We start from the raw sequence: 26,051 nt of genomic DNA on the forward strand, positions 1-26,051 counted from the left end.
TGCTCCCAGCTTACCGGTTCGGTGAGATACCATTTGCATTTTTGCTTCCTTCATCCCCACCCCGTTTAGAATATCTTTAGGGCATGGGCAACTTGCTTGTATGTATGTGTGTGTAATATATATATATATATATATATATATATATATATATATATATATATATATATATATATTACACACACATACACCTTGCAGTTGATTTGCTCTAAATTCATTCCAGATAAAATGAGCTTTAATAAATGGCAGCATCAGTTGCTTTGGCCAGATCTTTCAGAAGTTTTTGACATGTGAATGTGTTCGATCGTAGAAAAGTCACGATTTCGTCAGTTGTTTAGGTGTTTGACTTTATTTAACAGCAATAGTGGCAAACAGCATATAACACAAACATCCACAGCAGATAAAATAGGAAATCAGTCGACGAGAGAAATGGTCTGTAACTCACAAACGAATGAAGGATAACACAAGTGGAGCATAATATGCACTTCGTAAGGATTTCAAATGGTCCAAAAAACGTGCCAAAATCAGCCAGCTGTGCCATTCAAAAACACCAAAATATGTCTGATCAAAAAGGAAGCGACAACAAAGACGAGATCTACATATTGGAACAAAATGCTCATTTCCTGAAAATTTGGATGAGATGTATTGATAGTTTCAGGTAAACTGTTAAGCTAAAACCTATTGTTCAATGAGTGGCCTGAAGGACACCTCCATCACAATATAAAAGAGCACAGACCACCTGACCAACCCAGCTTAAATGACAATCCACTGTGGTTATTTCACAACTGTGTCCAAGTTAATAAAATTGACCGAAATTCACAAACGAGCCAATTCTCATGCTCCAAGCACTGCTTCCCTTGTGCTGTGAACTATTAAACTTTAGTAATCAAGTCTCCTGACATCCACAATTCCCACAAAGTGACCTTATGTAGGAATAGGCCAGGTAAGTGAAGAGTTCGAAGCTTCCACAAGTGTGACAGACGTGCCCAGAAGGCAAACGAGCAGGCACTGATAAATACGGGAAGCAAACGTGCTCGGTGAAAACATGACCGTGCAGCTGTCCAAAGGAATGCGAAATGTGCAACAAATAGTTGCACCAAATAGAAGCCCTTCCGTTCAGCCAATAGGAAGCTGTTCGCGGCCGTCAACACTGTTGCCAGAAACGGTTCCATTTGGTAATACTGCTCTTGAATGGTCCCTATAAATCTCGCACTTGTTCACTTGGACGGGCAGTTGTTCGCTCTCTCTAGTTCGATGAGGACTGGCCTTTTCAGCCTTAGTAAATTCCATGTGTCGAGAAGCCGATTGTTAATTGAGCAGCGGAGCTGAGTTGGTGTTCCGGGTCTGCTTGCCATCGTACAGTCGGGGCGAAGTAGTGTCTGATTGTAACAATTAATAAGGCACAAGAAACCTCCACAAAGCCAGTTTTAACACCGAAAATTTGGCCAAAAGGTAGATTGCACAAGCACAGCCACCTGGAAACGAGTTATCCTACGAAAGATCAGAATAATAGAAATCCATCAAAACCATACATTGGATTCTACAATTACTTAAACTGTTATAAACAGTAAGCTCCTTTTATTCACTTATTTATTTTATAAAAATGGCAGCACTTATTCCGACAATTTTGGAGTCTCAAAAATACTAACGATGAAAAAAAAAATTGTTGCTGTCCCCAAAAAGATGGCTCTTTTACCATTAAGGCCATTGGAATTGCAGGGCATACAGCACCGGAACCACCCACAAGTACGATAAACATTTAAAAACAAATGACCGAGTATGCTCGAAAGATTACGAACACAACGTAAGCGAGCGGGCAGTAAACGTACCGTCAACAGCTTCAACTTGACAACAAGAACTGCACGGAAGTAATGCCAATAACGCTTATAAAAGTGAATCATGAACCAATACCGGTCACATAACGTTCCTGTTTTGATATCAACACAAGACCATCAAAAAAACAAAGGAATACCACTGAAAACTCCACTACAAACCTATAGTGAGGATGGAATGCAGCATGGGAACACGAATCGCAAAATGAGCGAACAAAATTAGTTCTGTGGTGGTGCATAGATCAACATTATACAACATTGATGTTGCGTGTTTGAATACTCATCACACTATCTGCAGTGCGAAGTTGTGTGTACATTGTTCCTTTAAATTTTTTTGCATGAGATGCGAGTAATGTTTAACTGACCAAAAATTAATAATAATAATAATAATCACACCAATATGTGACCAATATTTATTTGACAGGCGGATGCCTGATCGATGGATTATATTGTTATTTTGTAATCATAATCTGCTGAAGAAAAGTGGGTTTTTTTTCTTTAGTGCGAGTGATGACGAAAAAAAAAAAAAACTCGACGACAATTATAATCTCGAGTCAAAGCAACGAAGTTCAGTTAACACAAGGTGCATTTATATTGCTCCAACCGGCTGAGCGGAACCGGGCCGAGCACAATTGGTGAGACTGGCCAGAATCGCTTGGTTTACATTTATCTCTTGATCGCTCGTGCTCAGCCTCTTGCCTTTCTTGTCTCAAAATAAGCCTTATGACAAGTACCAAACGTGTTGACAGAAGTCCTGTAATGCTGTGTGCATACAAGTAATCTTGAGTCACAAGTTCGTACAAACTTGTGACGTTTTAAATTATTTAATACAGGTATCGAGGCTCATGGAAGAGCAGATCAACTGGCGGCAATCAATCAGCGAAAAACGACAATCCGGCAGAGTGAATGCTTTGACAAAAGTCTAATTTCAACAGGGCCAAACGGAATAAAACTCGCAAGGAAATTTAGATATCGTTCGTAGAAATGTAAGATGTTGCTAATTATGCCGACAAAGTTTGCTGACGATCTGCGAAGCGGTGAGAGGAGATGGCAATCGTGACAAAAGGATAGACACCGTAATATTATAGGTGGGAAAGGCGGCAGGGAGCGAACTAGTTAGTGGCGGGAGAATGTGTGGTCGTGTATCGATTACAGTTGCGAGAATTTCCCCCGACAGCGTGCCTGTGGACAGAGACTCACACCGGATCAAATACTTGTGCTGGTTTCACACAAACGTACTATGTTACTAATTCCTGGCCCTTGACAGATGACCTCCTCCAAAGTTTTGACGGACTAACTTGTTCACCCGACCTCAGCTCTCTAAACTATGCATTTTCTTTGGATTAACCCTTGTGTGTGAACACCCCTTCAATCTCACTAAGCATCGAGGCCCTATGAACGTATTACAGATCTAGTGGGTTGGAAACTCATGCAGATTTAAAGCATTTACATAATGCGTGCAATCAGCATACCCAGCCTGAACTATTGGGTATTGGAGTAAAATACAAAAATAACGATGCTGATTCTTCCATTGAGGAAGTAGACTGAACTTATGAATCTCTTAGAATTAAGTGTACAGCCCTCGTCTGAATTTTTTTGTTGGTATCATGTTGGTCCATAACCATGAAAAAAACAAAATGTACTCCTTCATTTCAACAAAGTCCTGCCTGCATTTCTGCTCCGATCATTCGAGTTATGGCTATAAATCCATGACGTCCAAATAGATATATTTCAACACTCAAATGAAGGATGAAATGGCACAAAAATACTTATTCTTAACACCACAAATCGTGTGTGCTTTTGCCAAACAAACTGTTATAAAACAACAAAAGGCCACAAGATCCAGGAAAGATAAGGTTAATTAAACATCAAATATTGAGTTGCACTTTACCAAAGTGTTAAAAAAAAAATTGCTGTTGTTTTTTGTTCCCCCTCCCCCCCCCAAGCAAAATATTCGTGCTAGTTGTTGAGAAACCACAATGAGACTTACAGGTGAGAGAAGGTGCCAACCACTTGATCAATCACCAAATAACCATTGGAAGTGCCTAGCATCTCAGGCTGCCCGGGGGCAAACGATGGTTACTGATCCACATGAGGGCAGACTGCGAGCAGAGAAATAAAGATTTGTACAGACTGATGGGTGGCAGCCAAAAAGACAACAACCCAAAAGGGCAGCGTGAAGTGGTCAGGTGAGATTGCAAAACGGTTATATCAAAAACCAGTCTTGAACAAGTTTCGAGCTGAGCAACACAAAAAAAATTATTGATCCAAGGCTGAAAGCAACCTCGGCCTGAACCCCATTCCGGTGGCGGAGTTTACGTCAAGAACTCCATTACCCACTGTCCGTTTACTTCCCTTCCCCCTCATAACTCGAAGGAATACCCTTGCCTGTGCTTTCCCCTCCACAAACAGCTCCTGTTTGTCTGTGTGCTGTACCATCTAAGCAGGGATGACTCCATTTATATCTCCCTCTCTGCCAACATGGGCCATCTTATAAGCACTCATCCCAACTCTCTCTTTCTCATATCTGGTGATTCAAGTGTCACCATGGTGATTGGCCAGGTGTTTGGTACCTCTTCGACTATCCATGGCTTTGCAGCATAGAACTTCTGCAACTCCATGGTCCTCACTAAAACAGTGAATTTTGCGACCCAGATTTCTCCCAATAGCCCGTCCTACCTTCTGGACTTAGTCATGACAAATTTTCCTGCAAGTGTCTCCTTTTCCTCATCTGCTAGAATAGGTTAATTTGATCACGTGCTTGTGAGAGTCAACATCTCTCTGGATATTATCTGAGACCTGCCTCAGTGCCGCAGAGTCTGGCAGTTCACCCAAGCTGACTGCTGCGCACTCATGTCAAGATTGGTCCTTCATGTCCACCTCTCGTGATATTAATACTGCCTGGGATTCCTTCCACACGAGCTTGCTTTCCCTTATGCACAGATTTATGCCATCTCATCTGCAGTGGTCAAATCTATCCTCCTGCCCCTGGTATACAGAATCATGTGGTGAGGCAGATGCTTTAAAACAACCTGCCTTCGCTTCCTGGAAGGCAAATCCGACTGAAGGTAACCTCAGATCATTCCACAAAGCCACTCTCAGGAAAGTGTGTCCACTCTGAGGAAAACCAGAAAACAACATCTGGCCAACCTCAAGTCTGAACTCTCAAATCTGTCTCCTCCTTCATAGACATGTTGGTACCTTGTTAAGTCTGTCTCTGGTGGATGCTCCCCCTCCATTCCCTCCCTCATTTCAAATGGCACCACACCAAACTCCGCTCATGAGAAGGCCGAATGCCTCAATTCTGTATTTACTTCCAAATCTTGTGTACCCAAACCCTCACTCCCTATACCTGCCCTACCCCCTTATGTCTAACTGCTCTTGGATACTGTCTTTTTCCCAACTTAAGAAGGTGGAGAGGTTTCTGGCAAACCTAGACTCCAATTCTGTGACAAGCCCAGATGGCATCAGCACACGTGACCTCAAAACCTGCTCTGCTGCTCTTGCTTATCCTCGTTCTGCTCTGTTTACTCAATCATGCTCTCTGGTTCAGTTTCTGTCTGCCTGGAAGTTAGCGAACATCACTGCAATACACAAACAAAAATGGATCCTCTTAACTACAGGCCTAATAGCTTTCATCCACTTATAAGCAAAGTCATGGAATCTATCATTGCAGTTGACATCAAATCCTTCCTTTTCTCGAATGGCCTGATCTCAGGTCATTAGTTCAGTTTCAGACCTGGTCATTCTACCTTGGAGATGCTGCTTCCACTCTCCCAACAAGAGATAGAAGCCCTCAATCTCAGACATGAGATCAGTGCCATCTCTCTGGACATATCTTGAGCATTTGATAGTCTGGCACCACACCTTGATCTCCAAGCTCTCTGCTTATGGCATCCATACTCTATGCTCATGAATCATTGACTTCCTGCACTCCTTGAGTCAGAGTATATCTCTTAACGGGATCCTTTCATCTCCCCTTCCTGTCAAGTCTGGAGTGCCCCAAGGTAGTGTCTTCGGCCGAGTCAAGTTCCTCATCTTCATCACTGATCTTTCTGATTCTCTGGAAAATCCGGCCTATCTCTTTGTTGATGATGCCACCCTCTGCCACATCATTTTTCATTATTCAGAAAGGTAGCAGTAGCCTCTTCTCTATTTGCAGATCTTGAGAGAATCAGGAGCTGATCCAACACCTGGAATATATCTTTAAATCCCAACAAATCCCACACATACACCCTGTCTCTCCGAAAAGGACTATCTGGCAAACCCTTCCATCGACTTCCTAAACAAACCACTCGAAGAGGTGAAGTCGCTCAACTTTTGGGCCTCATCATCAGCCATAATTTTTCTTGGGCAGACCATAGTTCCAAGATGGCCCCCAAAGCCAGCCGCCTACTGGGCATCCTTCATCGTTCAAAGCCTTTCCTTGGCAAATCTAAGCTTTTCACAACCTACAAGGTCTTCATTTAGAGCTTGATGGAGCACTGTTCTCCCCACTTCGGCTGGCGCCCCTGCCTCACACCTTGCCCTTCTTGCCATGGAAAGCAAGGCCCTCAAAATCCTTGATCTCCCGCAATGAAGCTAAGTGTCTTGGCCTGTTGCTTTCGCATTGCAGGCATGTTAGTGGCCTGTCTGTATTCTGCCGCCTGCTGTTTGGTCTTGCATCCTCTGCCCTCTCATGGTTCTGTCACTCGCAGGCTTCTGCAGACTACACATGGTCTGCCAGTAACCCTCTTCTTGTTAAACTCCCAAAAAGCAGGCTTACTGCTCACCTCCAATCATTTGTGCCTCTCCTCTCACCTGTGGAACCAGCTTCCCCAGTCTGTTGTTCAGTCCCATTCTTCCCTCCAAGGCTTCAAGACAGCTGTTCACTACGACCTCTTTACCTCTAGCTAGCTGTAGACCACTCTCCCATCCATACTCATGATCTCTTTTATCCCAAATGACACCATTCCCAAGGACTCCCTTTTTCCTGATCCAGGTTATTGTGATCCCTAACCCCCCATTCCGTCACCTCTTTTCATTTATTAGTTGTCAATGAATTTGTTCCTTTTATGTTTCATCCCCTCTTTTCCCCTTCCTCTTCTTGCTGAGTTTCATTCAGCTTGTGTGCAGCTTGTTCCCCTCCCATTGATCTCACTCTCACTTCTACTCTGTTGTTTGTGTTCCCCTTTTCCATTTTGTTCCCTTGCATTTTGCTCTGGGTCCTTCCATGGGCTTCGATCATGAATACAAAAAAAGAGTTGCGCATAGCTTCAGCCACAATGTCTCAACCAGCCGAAGAAAATATGGTCACTCAAAGAGCAATGCGAGAAGTTTTGCACCTAAATCATCGTGCAGCGTCAAAGTCAGAACCCAGCACGTAGCGCGTTCACCTCTTACGGCAAGAATGTTTGGCCAAAAAAAAGATGCAAAGCAGTATGGTCGGAATGAGATTAATCCAATGAACAGTTCCTGATGGAGGTCAGCAAAAACTGGTGATGATTAATGAATGAGCCAAAAAAAAATGCCCAGGATGGTCATATAATAATTTCAATTATGAGAATAATCAAGAATGATTGCTGCAGTGAACAGCTTGAGTGGGAGGTTAAAAGGAATGTGGTGGCAGGTGAAATTGAGATAAATGTGATTAAGATTGCAGCAATAAAAGTGAATGGGAAGTTTTGACAAGGAATGATGACCAGAAATGAAGTAAATTACATCCCAGTTAGACTCACCCACCTACTTACATACAAAATGTCCACCCCACCCTCCAAACAACCCCCCCCCAACCCCAAACCCTGGCTCCCACATTGTAAAATTTTACAACCACAGCAACATCTTTGCCGAAGCAGGACATTGTTGGGATTCCAACCAAGACCTTCCACACCAGATTCATGATCAGAACAAGCCACAGTCTTTGAGGTTGTTCTTTATGATGACGTCGGTGACGGCGTCGAAGACAAATTGCACGTTCTTGGTGTCTGTGGCGCATGTGAAGTGCGAGTAGATTTCCTTGGTGTCCTTACGCTTGTTCAGATCCTCAAACTGACACTGGATGTAGGCAGCAGCTTCCTCATAGGTGTTGGAACCTGACATAAAAGCACAGACATGTTATTAAGAAAAAGACAAAGCAAGAATGTCGCAACCCCACCCTCCATTCCGATTATAATTGTAATGCTTTATCCTTATCGAAAATAGCAATGGATTCTGGGTTTCATCTCCAAAGTGTCGGTTCCCACCCTGGTTATGTGAAGATAGGGCACTGTATTGGGAGGGTGTTATAATGCAGATATCCTCTTCGATCAGAATTTCCTTGTGTTTTTGAGGTTTTCATTGTACATTTTTGATCAAAAGTATAAAATTGCACCACTCCCATACTTAAATTATTTTCTCCGTTGGCACAGTTTCTCAATCCTGATAAGTCTCCATGCCATGAGAACTTGGGAGGTGGCCCACTGTTCTGTAGCTGAAGATGTGGTCACTCAAGATACCGCACATGACGCTAGCACACCTCTTTCTCAGGACCAGTGCTTGGTCTTTTTGATGCAAAATGCAGACGTTCACTTGGAACGCCATGCAGCATGGGTACCCCTAACCACTCCAGAAAAATGCCAGAAAGGCTTTTATTTATTTATTTATTTTTTTGCGAGCGCGAGTCGTAAGGATGAGACTAACGGCTCACTCAGATCATTCTCGACTTCACTGGTATTGCTTGACGTGGGCAGTAAAAAAAGGAGGATGTAATTGGAATCGTCTATAATCATAGAGTCATCCTTAAATTCATTGCGTCTCCCCACCCCACCCCACAAAAAAAAATTCTTTAAAAAACAAATGCAACTTGTGTCAAAAATGTAAAAACCAAGCAAAAGTGTTGAATCACCCTCTACTCAATATGTTGACAATATATAACACAAGGCAACACAACGTACCTGCGTACTCAGGAAAGCAAATGGCGAGTGGGCTTTTCGCAATCTTCTCTTCAAACAGGTCCTTCTTGTTGAGGAAGAGGATAATGGAGGTATCTGTGAACCACTTGTTGTTGCAAATCGAGTCGAACAGCTTCATGCTTTCATGCATGCGGTTCTGTTGAGCAACGAGTGCAATCGAACTTAGAAAAAAAACAATGCATCATCAGGGCAGAGAATGTCACCACATATGGCACTTACTTGACATGATGCAACAACAAAGACCATGATGACACACAGTGTACCATCAGTTTCTAGCTGCCTCACTTACAACAAATACATCTTTCAAAACTAGGCATTACTCGTACGACTCAACTTGTTTCAAATTGATTGATATACTGGAAATGAAGTCAGTGTAAATATGAACACATTAAAGTGATGCAATTACACAAGCCGGTTTACCGTCTCCTCATCTTCGGCCAACAACAGATCATAAGCGCTGAGAGCCACGCAGAAAATGATGGCCGTGACGCCCTCAAAACAGTGGATCCACTTCTTGCGCTCGGAGCGTTGCCCTCCCACGTCAAACATCCTGAGAACATCACAAGAAATTTTGAGCCGACTGCATGCAGATTCGCCGCGGTCGGGTTACAACCTGGAATGCGTCATTTGTCATTACACTTCACAAGTTATTCAGTCGAGTGCCGAGAAAACCAGGGATGCGCAGAATGCCAAATCCCCAGGTTTTATCCACAGTAAGTTGGACGTTGTTTTTTTTTGTTCATCTGCCAGAAAGGGATGGTTGGACAGCCAAACCTGGATGCTGTTACCAAAGCGCAAATCAAAGAGCGCACTTAGCTTTGAGAAGCAACATATCTATCCTATTTAGAGCCATGATACTGTCAAATGGTTAAAAATAAGGAATATCAAAGGCTTCTTTTAGAAGCGGTAAGGAGAGGGTGGGGTCCTCGTGGTGGGAAAGCTTTGACGCTAAAAATGTTTACTGCGACTTGGCAGTGCGCTATACATGTCTCGACTCAGAGAGACAATTGGTTCAGCAGTCAAACATTTAATTTGAACAAAGAGTAACAGTAAATGTAGCCATTTTGCTCAATGTTACTGAATCTATACAAAAATAAACCTTCACCCTGCTCAGGTTCCATAAGCTCAAGTGGAATACCTCTCGCTGACTGCCATGATGAAAAACAGTTAGCATTTTCGTTATTTCCCAATGCAAAGCAAATTGGAACCTTTGGTGTGAGCTCACTGCACATAAGTTGGTGGTTTCTCATTCTTTGACATCTCTCGTCTTGTACACAATCTCCGGAGAGTCCAAACGAATCCCTTGCCTTCGCTCATTATTTAAATTACATTTCTGTAATATTTCATTTTCTCGTCTTCATTTGAATTCCATCCTCTCTCCAGCCGGCAAGGACCATTCATACAACATGGTGAGCTGTGTGACCGCCAGATAGATCCCATGCATTTTCTCAAATGGTGTTGGTTCTTCTGTGCATGAAATTGACTGTCTTACCTTTCACTTCTCTCCATTCCTTAACATGTTGCCTCGTGGCATCTCAAATACAAACCAGAGGTCATTATTCCGTTCACCGAATTTGTTTATCTGTATATCATGCTCTGTATATCTGTATATCTGTATATCATGCTATCGCTATCACTTGCTCCCCAACACATCCACCATCAGTACAAAATGTATCCATTGTTGTTAAAATGTTTCATGGTCCCCAATATCTGCATATGGTACGTAAAATTCAGACTTACTTGAAGTGCAGATCTTTGAAAGTAAAATGTGTTTCCACAATACCCGTGGTTTTGACACGTGTACGGAGGACATCCTGCTGCGTCGGAATGAAGTTGTGTTGGGCTATTCGCTCCAAGTCATTCAAGTAGCTGCAAAGGGGAGAGAGAGAGCCGGGGGTTAGGGGGATTAGTAATAAATGGCATTACATATACTCACAGACGGACGCACATGTATATAGATCGATATAATAATACACTTGTTCGTATGTTGACATCTGTCTGTCTGTCTGTCTGTCTGTCTGTGTGTGTGTGTGTGTAACATCCCGTTCCACTCATTGGCTGAACAGCTTGCCCGACTCCTCCCACAATTTCAATCTGATAAATAATATGGTCGCCCTGTTGGTGTTTACTGCTACGCGAAGCTGGAGACGTCTTTGGATCTGTCATATTCATAATCTTTGGACCTGCCTTTACTACAAGTTTTCCCTTCACTGTAAAACGACCAAAGCGACAGTTAATAGGATGCTGACAGGCATCACAGGCCTTGTGAAGATAGGCCTCAGCGATCAAGAAAGCGGTCTGTTGCCTTATACACTGCCAAGATAACTGCGTGGCATTCTCTTAAGTGGGGCTTAAACCCATTGTCCATGTCCATTAAACCCATTAAACTTAAACCCATTGTCCCATTAAACTTAAACCCATGTCATTATCAAGGCATTTGTTCGGTCATTATTTGCTTTTAATGATGTGTATAGTAGGGTGCATCAAACGCCCCCTTTTTTGCGAAAGTTTGAAAAACATAACGGCGATACAACAGATGTGTTCGAATACATGAAAAAACATTTCTCATTTTTTTTCAGAATTTTCGGTCATCATCTTGGGGGTCCACATCAGGGTCAAAGTTCAGGCACGCAGCTCCTGCGCATTTTTCAGAATAAGTGTTATTTTTCACTGTATAGTGATCACTGAACATATGAAGTGAGTGAGTGGGCAACACTTCCAGCCTATGTGGATTCAAAATCTAAAACCAAAGCACTCAATGTAACTAATGATGGCACTGAACGTCTAATAAAACCCGGAACGGACTGTCTCGGTGCAGCTCGATCTGAAGAACACTTTCAGAATGTGCAACAAGTCACTGAGAATGACAGGAAAGAAAATCCGAATCTCCGGAAACGCTTGAAACTTGATCATTAATGATATTATATGAGTACCTTGATATGAATACACATAATTCTGGGTGATAAAGCCGTGAATTTGACAGAACCGAGACATTTGTTACTATTTTGTTGTTTTTTTTTCTGGGAAAATCACCAGTTTCCCGCTTCTCCGGCAAATTTGATTGGCTCTATATCACTGGAACATCACCAAAGGAGCAGTACATCGATATGTCAGAATTATTTCACCATCAGACACAAGTTTTGATCACTATACAGTGAAAAATAACGCTTATTCTGAAAAATGCGCAGGAGCTGCATGCCTGAACTTTGACCCCGATGTGGACCCCCAAGATGATGACGGAAAATTCTGAAAAAAAAAACGAGAAATGTTTTTTCATGTATTTCAACATATCTGTCCTATCGCCGTTATGTTTTTCAAACTTTCGCAAAGAAGGGGCGTTTGATGCACCCTAGTGTATAGATGCATCAGGAAGAAGATAATTGGTTTTGGGTCGTTTATTGGCATGATTAACCAGCTTATGGTCACATATCTTTTCCACATACGTTACGATATTGTCCTGTCAGGGGGATTGGACCCCGACCTGGAAGGATAGCTAAACTTCTCCGTTGGAGGCCTACAGCCAAGACTCTCGGAGATTAATGCGCGCGTGCGGGAAAACAGTTAAGCGCTGCACCAGAATGGCACAAATACATGGACACAAGCAATTTGAATTACCTAAACAATCATTTAATAATGATAATCAAATCTATCTATAATTCCAGGTGTAGGTGTGTGTGTGTGTGTGTGTGTGTGTGTGTGTGTGTGTGTGTGTGTGTGTGTGTGTGTGTGTGTGTGTGTGTTTGTGTGTGTGACCGCTGTTTCTCGACAACCACTGGTCCGATCTAATTGAAACTTGCTAGGTATATTGCTGGGGACCCGAGTATGTGCCTTTTCAAGGTTTGATATTAATCGGACAAGTGCTTCCCAAGTTATGGCCATTTATTTACCAACCAATGACAGGACACATTGCTGCGTAGGTGTGGCCGATGCGCCATTTAGTTACCAATCACAGGTCACGTTGCTGCGTAGGCGTGGCCGTTGGGAAAGAGATCCTCAGCCGCGTTCCCCATTACGGGTTACAACGTACGGACTTCCGGATAATGATGACACTGTATTCTAATAATTTCATGATTTCTTCTGCGCATTTATAGATAAACACAATGCCCCAATCTAGTCGTAGTTTACGAGAACGAAGGAACGGCCTGTGTGGTTGTTTGAAATGTTTTTTTTTTTTTGGGGTTTTTTTATTTTTGGGGGGTTTGCACGTACGGCCACGCATGTACGGCCACGCATGTACGGCCACATGAGAGCGAAGGAACGGCCTGTGTGGCTGTTGTTTCTGGCACGCGGTTTGAAAGTTTTTTTTTGTTTTGTTTTTTGCACGTACGGCCACGTACATATGGGCACGCATTAGTATGTACACTGACGATAATTAAAATTACAAAAATGAAAGAAAAACGTGAGGTAAACTAAATCTAAATCTAATTGACGCGCCTCCACACAGACTTAAATACAGACAAGGGGAAAATTAACCAAAGAAAAATCCCTCCTTTATCCAGGCAGCTGTGTGCCAAAGATGGTCTTGAGGGAGCTCTGAACCGAGGTGCTTCGTAGATGTGCCAAACAAAATGGCGCCCAGTCACCCTCTCGCAGCAGGAAGAACGTACGTCAGGCAATTAATGAGCGTTAATTAACACCAAGGCTCAGAGACACTGTGCAGCTTCTTTTCACGAGTGAATATGCAGACTGATCCTCTCTTGCACCCAGTCTGTTCACAACGATGGCCCACCCGACAAGATGATTTTTGAGGCCCCGTGATGAGGCTCCAAGGCACGCTCTCCTTCCCTCCTCAGAAACGTACACACTTCACGGCTCGGCCGAACCATCAATGGCTTGCTCAGCACGCTGCAAATTCACAAAGCACTAATACGAGAATCATGCAGCCTTCGTTATGCCGAGAGCAAAATCGAGATCCTCCATGCCCTCTGAGACTCATATCCTCTCTTGACCGTGTGTGTCCCTTGGTTATTACTCCGCAACCTCCCTCCCTGATCTGTTTCTCTCACTACCTCCTCCTCTTCATGTGTCTCACGTCATGCCCACCAATCCTCCACCTCCGGGGCATGGCCTACTCACACGAAACCCGGGAAGGCGGGGCCTCTGCTCCCTCAGCACGTTTTGCTTGTTTGTTATAGTGGTTTCGGTTATAAAAACATCGGGAAAAGTCAGGGGAGGGGGGGCAATTACATACTGGGGAAGTTATCCTTGATCCCAACCTCATTAACACGGCACCACCCCCGTGTGGTGACAAGTGACACTTCAGCTCACAGTCTCCCTACTTAATTACATCGAGATGTCTCCTACACGTCCACGGACCAAACAACTCCATACAATCCTATCTTTATGATGAAATCCCTTCATCTACCCCACAAACATAACAGTAGTGTGAGTGGGACAGACGATCGTGACGGGCCACGACATGTAGGAGCATGGTTTCTGTGTAGTCGGTGATAGCATGATAGGGGAGGAGAAAGCATCAAATATTCCGCTGTTTTGATGTGGGAATGCCTGTTTGCTTTTATGAGCGTGAGTTGGGGGGGGGGGGGCAGTGGGTTAAGACATAAATCTTGATGATGTTAAAAGTCCGAAACACCTCATAGTCAAAACATCAGAAATTCACAGGGGAGAGGGTTGGGGTGGCTAAAAATAACTGAGAAAATATTAAAGGACAAAGCTGCACCTGAGTAGAGAATGCACTTTGTACTCTATATTATGTCTTATCAATGTTACAATTAACTCTAATTTAATCCTCCAAGGGATCACATCCATCCATCTATCTATCGGGACCATACTCTGTGCAGTGTCAGGCTGCCGAAGCAGTCTCCTGGGCTATTGGGCACAATCCTGGACGGAACGTCGGCGTAGCAAAAATGGCAGGAACTTAACACACGCATACAGCCTTAAGAAAATATAATAATTTTATGTGGCACATGAGACAGACAGCACAGAATCCCAAACATAGACACTAAATAAGCACACTACCTAATGATGCAACATCTAAGCACCACAACCAACATTCACTCCCAACTCACAAAAGGAACCAGGCAAGTGAGAGATGCTAGATAGCCGGGATCTCATGAGGTAGACCATCCAGAGGCAAGAGACAGATGGCAAGATGGGTGGCATCGACCAGGTGACAGGGCACCAGAGCGTACATCTGAACAACCAATTGAGGCTAAGGCGCAGAGAGCAATTCAGCTTATCAAGGAACTGTGCTGTGCCTAGCAGTGTCCTGATGTGCACTCCTTTTGCCTTAATAAGCAAAAATTGGCTTGTCCCGGCCCACTGATGCTTTGTGATCCAATTTCATCCTCACATACCTGGCCTTACCTGGTTCCGGACATGGGGAACTCGAAAACCCAATGTATTACCTTCTATTCACCATTTTGGACAGCATTGTCACTCCAGCAACACAACAACAAACAACTTATCCCTATCCACATAATGCAAGGTTAAAAGTCTGAAAACAAGACAAACATAAAACTGTGCAAAAGCCTTAAATTCAAACTACGACACCTAGCTCATAAATATAACAAGATTGAACAAGATCTCAAGGAAAATGCACAGCAAAGTGAAGAATTGGGTTCACACGTTAATTTACAGTTGCTTTCTCAAAACGCTTTGAAAAATACATTTATTTTGAAAGCAGGAAAAAGAAGAAAGCACAAACCGAGATCATCAAAATGGCAGAGAAAGTGTAGCAATTTCTCACGGCTTAGCCATTCAGCTACACATTCACAAATTGCATAATTGGGCCAGTGAAAGAAAGCCACATTTTAATCCGTGCATGTGTAATGTACTTTTCATGTTCCAGATGCATATTTTGAAGTTGCATTTGCATTAGTTAGTGTTCACATGTTGAATGTCCCCCCTCCCCCCCAGACAATAACCAAAAGCCAAAATCTATTTTAGTGCTCAAAACTTTTGCCAATTACTAATTTCCCAGCCCATTAAATTATCTCATCATGTGAGTGCACACTCACTCTCCCCTCTAATACAAAGTGGTGGTTCATCATGTCTCCCTGCCCTCCCTCCCCTCTTAATGCTGACCAGATTTTCACGCAAATAACCTGCTCCCTGGTATACCCCGCACGTGGGGGGAAAAAAGTGCTCTCGGAAAGTTTCAGGCACGTATAACCTGCACACAGGTATACCCCGCATCCCAGGGGTGTGTTCAGTGACCAAGTTTCTTGTAGAGCACTTGCCAAGTATACCTGGTGTTGGCTTAATGGTTAGGGTGGTGGGCTTGGGATCCTAGGATCCTGATTTCAAATCCCATTCGGCTGTTGAATTCATACCAGGTGGGGTTGACTCTGCCCGTCATCCTTTTGAGGTCGGCAAAATGAGTGCCAGCTTGTTGCTATCCTGTGTCGGAGTGGCGACCCGCCGAGGATTGTGCCCAATAGCCAAGGAGACTGCTTAAGCCGCTGTCACACCTTGACAATTTAGCCAGCGTATGCCGAATTATAAAAAATTTGTCTAAAACGCTGGCACACGTCGAATACGTTATGGGTACGTTTTGTATACGTTAAGAGTACGCTGAAAAACACTGCCATACGTCGTAGTATGCTGGCTTTAAACGTTGTACTTTTGGGTTGTCCTCAAATTTTTGCATGCTTGAAATTTTACGACGTATGCCGGCGTATGACTCACACGTTCCGCCACGCTGGCCATAAGTTGTAGGCACGTTATGCGATCGTTGACACACGTCGACACACGTTACTTGGAAGTTACTCATAAGTCGAAACACGTCGAGGTAATGTTTAGCGTACCCGAAACTTATTTCTAACCGACGAGTAACGTTTTGTAAGCACGCTACACGAACATTGCTCACACTTCGCAACACGTTACTTGAAAGTTCCTCAAACGTCGAAACACGTCAAAGTAATGTTTAGTGTACCCGTGACTTATTTATAACCTATGAGGCACGTGCTTGGGAATTATTTGTAAAGCATGTCCTACGCACAAATACGTATGTAGACGTATTTGACGTCTTCAGGACGACCACAGAACTTACTGAACGCGTTTCTAACTTACAGATACCGTATAATGGTGTATTGGCAGTGATTAGGGGAATTGGTATATAAAAAGGGGCTTCGCAGGAGGAACCCGTCTTTTTTTTAAACTTCGTGGTGAGTACATGTCCATGTCATTCCGAGAGATGGAGGACACGGCAAGGCTGAGATGACAATACCGACCTGTCCTCGAACATCAACATGACCTCATCGAGTTGACACTGCCCCAGTTGCGTGCCAATGGAGCCGGGAGAAGAAGACGTGAACGGAGGAGAAGGAACTGGGTCAGACCATGGATCGGGAGGCGACACCATTATGGCATATATGACCAGCTCATGGTGGAACTCCAGAATGAGGACCATGCATCCTTCATCAACTTCCTGCGAATGCTCCCAGCAATATTCGACGAGCTGCTAGCCAGAGTGGGTCCAAGGATAACCAAGCAGTACACCTTCTACAGGGATCCGCTTGAGCCTAGCATGAGGCTGGCACTGAGCCTGCTGCTGTTGGTGCCGTGACTGCAGTGCTGTGGAAGCAATTTAACTCGTTCAATGGAAACGATTTAAATTGCCGAGCACCAGCGTCCAAAAACAATAGGCGAGTGACAGCCATTTATTAAAAGTGAAGTTGCAGCTTATGAATGGAAAACCTCACGTAATCGTCGACGATACGCTGCCACGCTATGCTACGTTAGACTATCGTTGGGAATAGGTTGTGGACGCCTAAAACACGCTAATCAATCGTTGGTATAACTTATCTATACGTTATCGAAGCGTTCTGTGTTCATTACTAGTACTTTATGCATTTGTCCAAGTCGTTTTGAATACTTTAAAAACTGAAACAAAAAATAGTACATCGTGGGAATGAGAAAAAAACAATTAGCCGAAAAGAACATCGACCAATGGTGCAAAGTAGTCTCCTATTCGTGGACGCAAGGAGGATCCATCATCACCCACACCCTCCCCATCACGCTCACCTACTACGACTGACATGGACCTACTACTACTTCCAATACTACTACTACTACTACTACTACTACTACTACTACTGACACAACTGACATTGACATCTACTCATGGAGTCTGGAACACTGACGGGTTCCTCTTGTGAAGCCCATTTGTATATACCAATTCCCCTAAATGCTGCCAAATCGCCATTATACGGAAGCTGTAAGTTAGAAACACGTTCAGTGAGTTCTGTGGTCGTCTGGAAGACGTCAATCAAATTCGTCGACATATGACAATGTGCGTTTGAGATACGTTACACATAGGTTCAAAGCACGTTACTCATAGGTTAAAAATTAAGTTTTGGGTATGCAAAGCATTACCTCGACGTGTTTTGACTTATGAGTAACTTACAAGTAACGTGTGTCCGACGTGTGTCAATGACCGCGGAGCGTGCCGAGAACTTATGCCAGCGTATGCGGAACTTGTGAGCCATACGTCGAAAATGTCGTAAAATTTTCAGCATGCTTGAAATTTCATGACGTACTAGACGTACCACGGAATATGACAGCGCACTTTATTGTTTTTCAGCATGCTCCTAACGTATACACAACTTACCCATACCATATTCGACGTGTGCCAGCGTTTGACACATTTTTCAGAGGTCGGCATACGCTGGCTAAATCGTCAAGGTGTGACTGCGATGTTGACACTTCCAATTTTCAGGCGGTTATGATTTAAATCGGCGTGCGGCAGGTTTTTAACAGAGAACGCCACGAGTTCGTCGCGATACGTGCAGCGTGCTATGCCTAAGTTAAACTATCATTGGGCATAGGTTGTGAACGCCGACAACAGGCTAAGCATTCGTTGGTACAAGTTATCTATAAGACAACGAAACGTTCTGTGCCCGTTACTAATATGTTATGCATACGACCAACACGTTATGAATACGACCAAAACTTTTTTTAAAACCTCAAAACTTCAGCGTACACCAACGTTTTACACGTTGCCATTGCTGGCTAAAACGTCAAGGTGTGACAGCGCCTTTCGGCAGCACCAATGCTCTGCACAGAGTATGGTCCCAATGGATGGATGGATGGACTTTCCAATTGGCTTAAGCACTCAAGCAAACACTCCATTCAAAACTGTTGATAGGGAATGGCTGACTTGGCAACGAAACATCCCAGCATTCCTCTCCACATGACCAGGAGATTATGCGATCTCCATATTTCTCGCAGCTGACATGGTTTTGATAAATAAAAGTTTACTTTACCGATGTGTTAATAAGCAGCGGGATTTCTGGTACAGATGCGACCCAAAATCAGGCTGCTCATCCATAAGAAATGTTTAAACACCCTGCAGGCTGTTGAATCTTATATCATTCCACAAAATCATCCATAACCATTACAAGTCACTGCTGCACAATGTCTGCTGTCAGTCCAAATAAGAGAAAACATAAAACTTTAACGAACAAATTCAAACTGAAAGTTGACAAAAAGAAGTGGATGATTTCTGGAGAAGAAGAGGACGAGAGAGATGATGATGTGGATTGCGACAGATGTGGATTGCGGGGTGTGTTCAGTTACTAAGCAGCTAGCTAGCGCTTGCCAAGCCAGCAGTTCCTCAGCGATTTTGAATGGAGTGCTTGCCTGAGTGCTTAAGCCACTTGATGAGCTCTCCACAAGAAACTTGGTACTGAACATACCCCCAGAGCTGCTTCAGCTGTTTCACAGTGACATAGACGACAGGGACTTTGTGGGCTTTATGGAAGAAGGCTTACCGGTATCTTAAATAGCTCTGTGATTAGATATACATACGTGGAGGGAAAATATGCGAAAGAACTGTCAATAAAGCTATTACAATTAAACTTGCAAAAAAATAATAATAAACCAATGTCACCCGCAGGGTGACCCGTATCTTGCCAAAAGGTGACCACGTGTGATTTCTTTAAGGTCACACTGAGGTGAACAGAGCTGCTATCCTATCCACCAGGAGCGACTCCTTGAGGAATATCTGCCTACGAGAGATTCTGATGAACATCGTTCTACAGAGTAACCATGAAAAATATGCTTTTGCCTCATAACGTCACCAAATGACGTCATAATGTCTCAAGCTTGACATATCTAGAAAGCACTCATCGAGGTGTTCAATTTGAGGTACTACACGATATGGTTCCTAAAACTTGAAAATTTGACCTTGGGGTCAAATATGTTTGACCTGAGGCGCTAACCATGAAGGTCAAGGCCAATCGCCACCAAAAATTAATCAGCTGAGCGCCAGACCATGAACTATATTCTCATGAAGTTTGAAGACGATCCGATCAAAATTACTCAAAAAATAAGGGTTTAGTCAACTCCCCTGATTTGCGACAAAGTGACCTTGACCTTTGACCTTGACCTTCAAAATTTTATGCGCTGAAAGGGACCTCTATAGGCCTCTGATATGCGAAGTTACAAAAATTTCCAATGATAACTGTGCTCTGCAGAATTTTTTATACGTGATTACAGACAAACAAACAAACAAACAAACAAACAAAAAAAAAACATACAAGCTGACGAACATATCTTGCAAAAACTTCGTTTTGGCAACATAATACTAATAACTGCCTGTTTTTCTATATCCTTGATAGTTTAAGTTGTCCCCCTGTGGTTATGCCATGTGCCATATAACCTGCACTCGAGTATACCCTGCAGTTGGAATTTTTGGAACAAATTTAACATAACCTGCGGGTTATTTGCGTGAAAATACGGTTCTCATGATTTTTTTTTAACACTCTCATTAAAATATTCCGGCTCAGAGTTCCTTCATGGCTTGAGGCCATCGTCTCGGCTCCAACAGGTCGTCTTCTAAACCTGAGAATACCTGTATCCAGGATTTTATTGTGTAAGAACGTTTGTTAATTGTTGGTAATTACATGACATGTTGTTTGCCTTTGCGTGTGCTTTTGTGCTAGGTTCATGTGTCCTTTTGCTGAGCGCAGCACCGCAGGAAAAGAACCTGGGCACAGAGAGCAGAGAATCCAGGAGAGAGACACAGACAGGGAGTGAGACACAGACAGGGAGTGAGAGACAGACAGGGAGTGAGAGACAGACAGGGAGTGAGAGACAGACAGGGAGTGAGAGACAGACAGGGAGTGAGAGACAGACAGGGAGTGAGAGACAGACAGGGAGTGAGAGACAGACAGGGAGTGAGAGACAGACAGGGAGTGAGAGACAGACAGGGAGTGAGAGACAGACAGGGAGTGAGAGACAGACAGGGAGTGAGAGACAGACAGGGAGTGAGAGACAGACAGGGAGTGAGAGACAGAGATAGAGATAGAGATAGAGATAGAGATAGAGATAGAGATAGAGATAGAGATAGAGATAGAGATAGAGATAGAGATAGAGATAGAGATAGAGATAGAGATAGAGATAGAGATAGAGATAGAGATAGACCATGGTGAAAAAGAGCGATCTCTGCTCTTGGCGGTTCTGTTATAGTTCTTTGCAGGATGGTGCTTTGGATTCCCCACTGCACGCTTAAATAGCCGCGCTCCCGGAGATGATTGCCCCCAACTTCTCGAAGCTTTGTGGTCCCGCACAGCCAGTGCCCATGCCAGGCCCGTGGACCGACATCGTTCTCAACGCTTCTGTCGCACGTGGTTACCTGGTGCCACGAGCACATACTTGCCTTCCCTGTCTCTGGGCAACGTGGAGGCACGTGTACGCCATGTGGTACCTTGGCGCTCGTATTATTTATTTTAAATGAAAACACAATGACAGATTACAACAGGGAAAACCATAATAAACACCAATGTAGGTACTGTATATGGGTGCATAGACAGGAACCTACTGGGAGGGAAAACCAAGGTCACTTCACCAAACCAAACTCAACATGGTCTGTCATATACTTATTATGTACACTTATATGCTGAACATGCACTATGGAAATAATGAGTATGTACTAAACCCAATTACCCCGAAACCACATCCGTAACAAGATTACATTACCGGTCAAAAGTTTTAAAACACCCCCATTTTTCCAGTTTTTACTGAAATTTAAGCAATTCAAGTCCAGTGAATAACCTGAAATGGTACAAAGCTAAGAAGTAAACTGTCAGAGGTTAAAAAAGGTTTAGGTAACCAAAAACTGAAAAATAATGTAAATTTCAGAGTTGTTAAAAAAAAGCCCTTTTCAGAGAACAAGTAATGGGTAAGCAACTGCAGCTATTCTGCAGCAATGGAAGTAAATTAAGCCTTGAAAGTTGATGCAAACAATTCCTACAGGTGTCCCAACTTTTGTTGATTAGTTACAAACCCTCTGTCTGTATAAAAGCAGTGTTGGAACAGACTGTGTTGCTACACCCTCTGAAGCATTATTTGGACAATATTGCACTGCAGGAAGTAGTATATTGCTATCATAATGGCAAGAAAGACAATTAACAAAGGAAGACATACAGACCATTATAACCCTTAAAAGTGTAGGTCTTTCCATGAGAGAAATTGCAAAGGAAGGCAAGGTGTCAGTGAGTAAAGTTTCCTACACCATCAAAAGGCACTTGTAAACTGGAGGAAACTCTGACAGGAAGAGGTCTGGCAGACCCAAAGCCACAACACAATCAGAAGACAAGTTTCTGAGAGTCAACAGCTTGCGTGATAGGCAGCTCACAGGACAGCAGCTTCAAGCACAGCTTTAACAGTGGTCGAAGTAAGGATGTCTTTGTTTCAACTGTGAAGAGAAGACTTCGAGCTGCAGGTTTGACAGGTTGAGTGGCAGTAAGAAAGCCATTGCTAAGATGGAAAAATAATAACAAGAGGCTTGCCTGGGCCATGAAGCACCGCCAGTGGACTACTGAAAACTGGAAGGTCTTATGGACCGATTAATCAAAATTTGAAATCTTCGGTTCATCACGCAGGGTTTTTTGTACGCCGTCGAGTAGGCAAAAGGATGGGTCCTCAGTATGTGACACCCACTGTCAAACATGGAGGGGGGAGCGTGATGATCTGGAGCTCTTTTGCTGGATCCAGAGTCGGCGACATGCACAGAGTGACTGGCACCCTGAACCAAAAGGGCTACCACAGCATTTTGCAGTGCCATGAAATACCATCTGGTCTACGCCTCGTTGGTCAGGGGTTCATCCTACAGCAAGATAATGACCCAAAACATACCTCCAGGCTATGTCAGAATGACCTTCGAAGAAAATAACAAGACGGTCGGCTTCAAATCATGGAATGGCCAGCACAGTCTCCAGACTTCAACCCCATCGAGCTGGTTTGGGATGAACTGGACAGAAGGGTGAAAGCAAAGCAACCTACAAGTGCAACACATTTGTGGGAACTTCTGCAAGTGTTGGGAAGAACTTTCCGAACAATATTTGATTTCCATTGTAGAAAGAATGCCACGAGTATTTTCGGCTGTTATATCTGCAAAAGGTGGCTACTTTGATGAGTCAAAAATTTAGACTATTTTGTTCAACAAAACGATTCTATGATTTCTTTTTTATCTGCATTTGTTTATTTGTTCTATGCTTTAATTTCAGAATACATTGAAACACGAAACTGCTTAAATTTCAGTAAAAACTGGAATAACGGGGGTGTTCTAAAATTTTTGACCGGTCGTGTATATAATGTTTTCCCCATTCATCTTCCTCTCTTGTACAACTTGGTCACACAGTAGCTATTTCAAGAGCAAATGTATCTCTTTTCTAGCATTTTTGCTTTGCTACAATTTCGCCTTTTCCTTTTTGGTTTGCAGGAGTACATGGCCATGCCAATTACAAATGGGCGTCAAATCAGCAGCTTTGTGTTCGATTATGGAAAAGACTTACTAGCCAGCTGAGTCATTGAGCTGGTACTCGCGGGCTCGCAGAAAGCAGGCTTGGATACCAGCATCGCTCCACAACCTACGTATCACATCACCGAGTTCAGGGGTCAGCACCCCCTCCTCGGCTGCACCAGCAAGGACGAAAAGTTGCCTTGCGTCATCCTGCTGGCATAACACAACACTCGGTTTTTGCTTTTTCACTTGCCAAATGAAATAATGATGGTGCTTTTTTGCAACATTACTAGCAACACCACTACCACCACATCAACAAAAAGTAATAAAAAATATCCGAACCAAACACTGTCCCGATACCCAAATTGTCTTGAGGAGCGAAGGAGCTTGTAATTTATTTGGTTAAATTGTCAGATCAAACATTGTGGGGATAGAAAGGTACAGACAATCTTTCTTCATTACGAGTGCACAAAAGCTGCAACCAAAAATAAATGTTAACCAAACTGCATTTGCTCGCATTGTGCTGCATCCTCTAAATTTGGAATTCCAAAGCTTATTACGTTAGAAAGCAATACCGAAAAAAGAGAGTCAAACAATGCAGCAGGAGAAAGCATTATGTCCTTGCCTCACAGGATGCATTTGCAAACTCCAGCTTGAGTTTTCCCATGGCACGGACAACGGCCGTCATGGACTGGATGGTGTTGCTGTATACCACAGCCGTGTACTGCTTGCATTCATCCTCAGAATAACCATCTTCATGGATAATCCTGCATAAGAAGACATTTTAATGTTTCATCGGCTCGTTGTCCCATCCCACCCACAGTATGCATAAAATCCGATTTTGGCAACACATTACCAATCTAACTCATTTTGGTGTTGTTGTGAAACAAACTATAATTCTGCAAGCGGAGATGATAAGATCCAGCATAGACTCTGCAAGCTGGCACTAGCACAAAAGCATCGCGAAGCCTTCCTCAAGAGAAGGTGCTTTGCTTCGTATGTTGGCCTCCAAGCTATGTTCCAAATACGAGAACGCATCCAGGTATATCAAATCCAGTTTTGGTGATATTTATCTCTCAATATTAAAAAAAAAAAAAACGTAACATTTCCACAAAGTCAATGTTTATGGAATTTTTTATTGCAATAAATACAAACACCTTGATTAATATAAGCTACCATGTGGAGCAAGGTTTGGGTTACAGAAGATTGCTCAAAAAGATGAACAACGGTTATCATAATCGATCGGCAACTAATGGCAGGAGATTCTAACTATAATTCATGGACCGGTGTGTGTGTGTGTGTGTGTGTGTGTGTGTGTGTGTGTGTGTGTGTGTGTGTGTGTGTGTGTGTGTGTGTGTGTGTGTGTGTGTGTGTGTGCGTGGGCTACTCCTCCAGTTCTGGGCCGATTACATCCAGACTTGCTATGGAGGATCAGCATGACCCCAATTGACGAACAGGGGTGTTTTTATCTTTGCTGGTGGGTCTGGAGGAGAGGAGGGGGTGATCGGACGCAAATTCTCTATGTAAATGTGTATTGTGTAGCATCGCCTCCAGGCGGGGGAGGGTATTACAAGTCTCCACCATTTACAGTACAGTATTCCTGAACACACATTCTCCAGTGCTGTGAGGTGTTTTGAATTATAAGCAGTAGGTACCTTTTTGCTTCATACATGTAACTCGGGGTTTTTTTTTGTGTATACAGAGCTGCAAGTTGCCTATACACTGCCCAAATCAAGTTATGCGTCAGAAGAACGCATTGCGTGCTTGGAACAAGATCGCCCGTTGGGCGGGTACTATGCTCATCTCAATAAACGATGCAAAGTGGCCTATGGCAAATCGAGTCAAAGTGGAACTGAATGTGGTCGGTAAACTCAAGACGAGGTAAGGGCTAGGTCACATTTGCCACGGCGGCCGTGGGGTCTCCAAAATCTATGGCCACTAGCAATTATACGGCTGCCGCAGTATTTCCACGTTCACACAATGTAGCAGTCACATGTTTTTATTTTTCGGGGAGCCGCATGGTGTATTTATAAATTGTGGAGACCGAAAACGTGGGGTCGACGTACGGTCTTTGATTTGATGTCGCACGGTGACCTTTAAGGGGGCCCTGCGGCGGCCATATAATTTTCACGGCAGACGCAAGGTCGCCTCAAGGTGCCTGCAAGGCGACCGCAGGGGGCCCGAAGCCGAACGTGCGGCCAGACGGACGGTAACAAGTGGGTTAATTTTTTTTTTTAAACCAGTTTTTTTTGTTTTGACTTGTCGAATTGCTACGGCGAACGTAGAAATGAAAAAAGTTATAACTCCGCGTTATAATTCCACGGTGACCCTACGGCCTGTAAAATATAACCAAACGGCGTAGGGCCACCCTGAGGCCACTGCAGAAAATCTGCGGCCGCCGCACGTTTCTGTCAATTCAGAGGGCGTACGGCCGCCGTATCCTCGCCGTAGAGCAAATGTGACTTAGGCCTAAAATATCAGGACGGTTTGTGGAACTTGAGAGATTGACCGAACAAGGCAGGCAAGCAGTAAGACTATCAATAAAATAGAGAAGCTTGATCGGACCACACGAGCCCATTT

The 26,051-nt window shown here is 43.6% G+C and overlaps 1 protein-coding gene across 8 annotated transcripts in view; it reads right to left on the minus strand.

Moving 5' to 3' along the window:
- Positions 1–327: 327 nt before the first annotated feature.
- Positions 328–26,051, minus strand: part of LOC147018330 (guanine nucleotide-binding protein G(i) subunit alpha-1) — a 140,678-nt gene continuing 114,954 nt past the window's right edge. For 6 of the 8 annotated variants that reach the window (XM_085897876.1, XM_085897878.1, XM_085897877.1 and 3 more), the window contains 6 exons: positions 24,097–24,238; positions 23,524–23,684; positions 10,499–10,627; positions 9,179–9,308; positions 8,741–8,894; positions 328–7,900 (listed from right to left, as the gene is read on the minus strand). In XM_085897876.1, the coding sequence (XP_085754002.1) occupies positions 7,710–7,900; positions 8,741–8,894; positions 9,179–9,308; positions 10,499–10,627; positions 23,524–23,684; positions 24,097–24,238 (907 nt within the window). In that variant the 3' untranslated portion in view covers positions 328–7,709. The remainder of the gene's footprint in view (positions 7,901–8,740; positions 8,895–9,178; positions 9,309–10,498; positions 10,628–23,523; positions 23,685–24,096; positions 24,239–26,051) is intronic. The other 2 variants (XM_085897873.1, XM_085897875.1) reach the window with 1 other exon arrangement.

The sequence above is a fragment of the Eptatretus burgeri genome, chromosome 10 (genome assembly GCF_056783735.1).
Source record: "Eptatretus burgeri isolate ZD-2024b chromosome 10, Ebu_testis_v1, whole genome shotgun sequence".
Classification (NCBI taxonomy): Eukaryota; Metazoa; Chordata; class Myxini; order Myxiniformes; family Myxinidae; genus Eptatretus; species Eptatretus burgeri.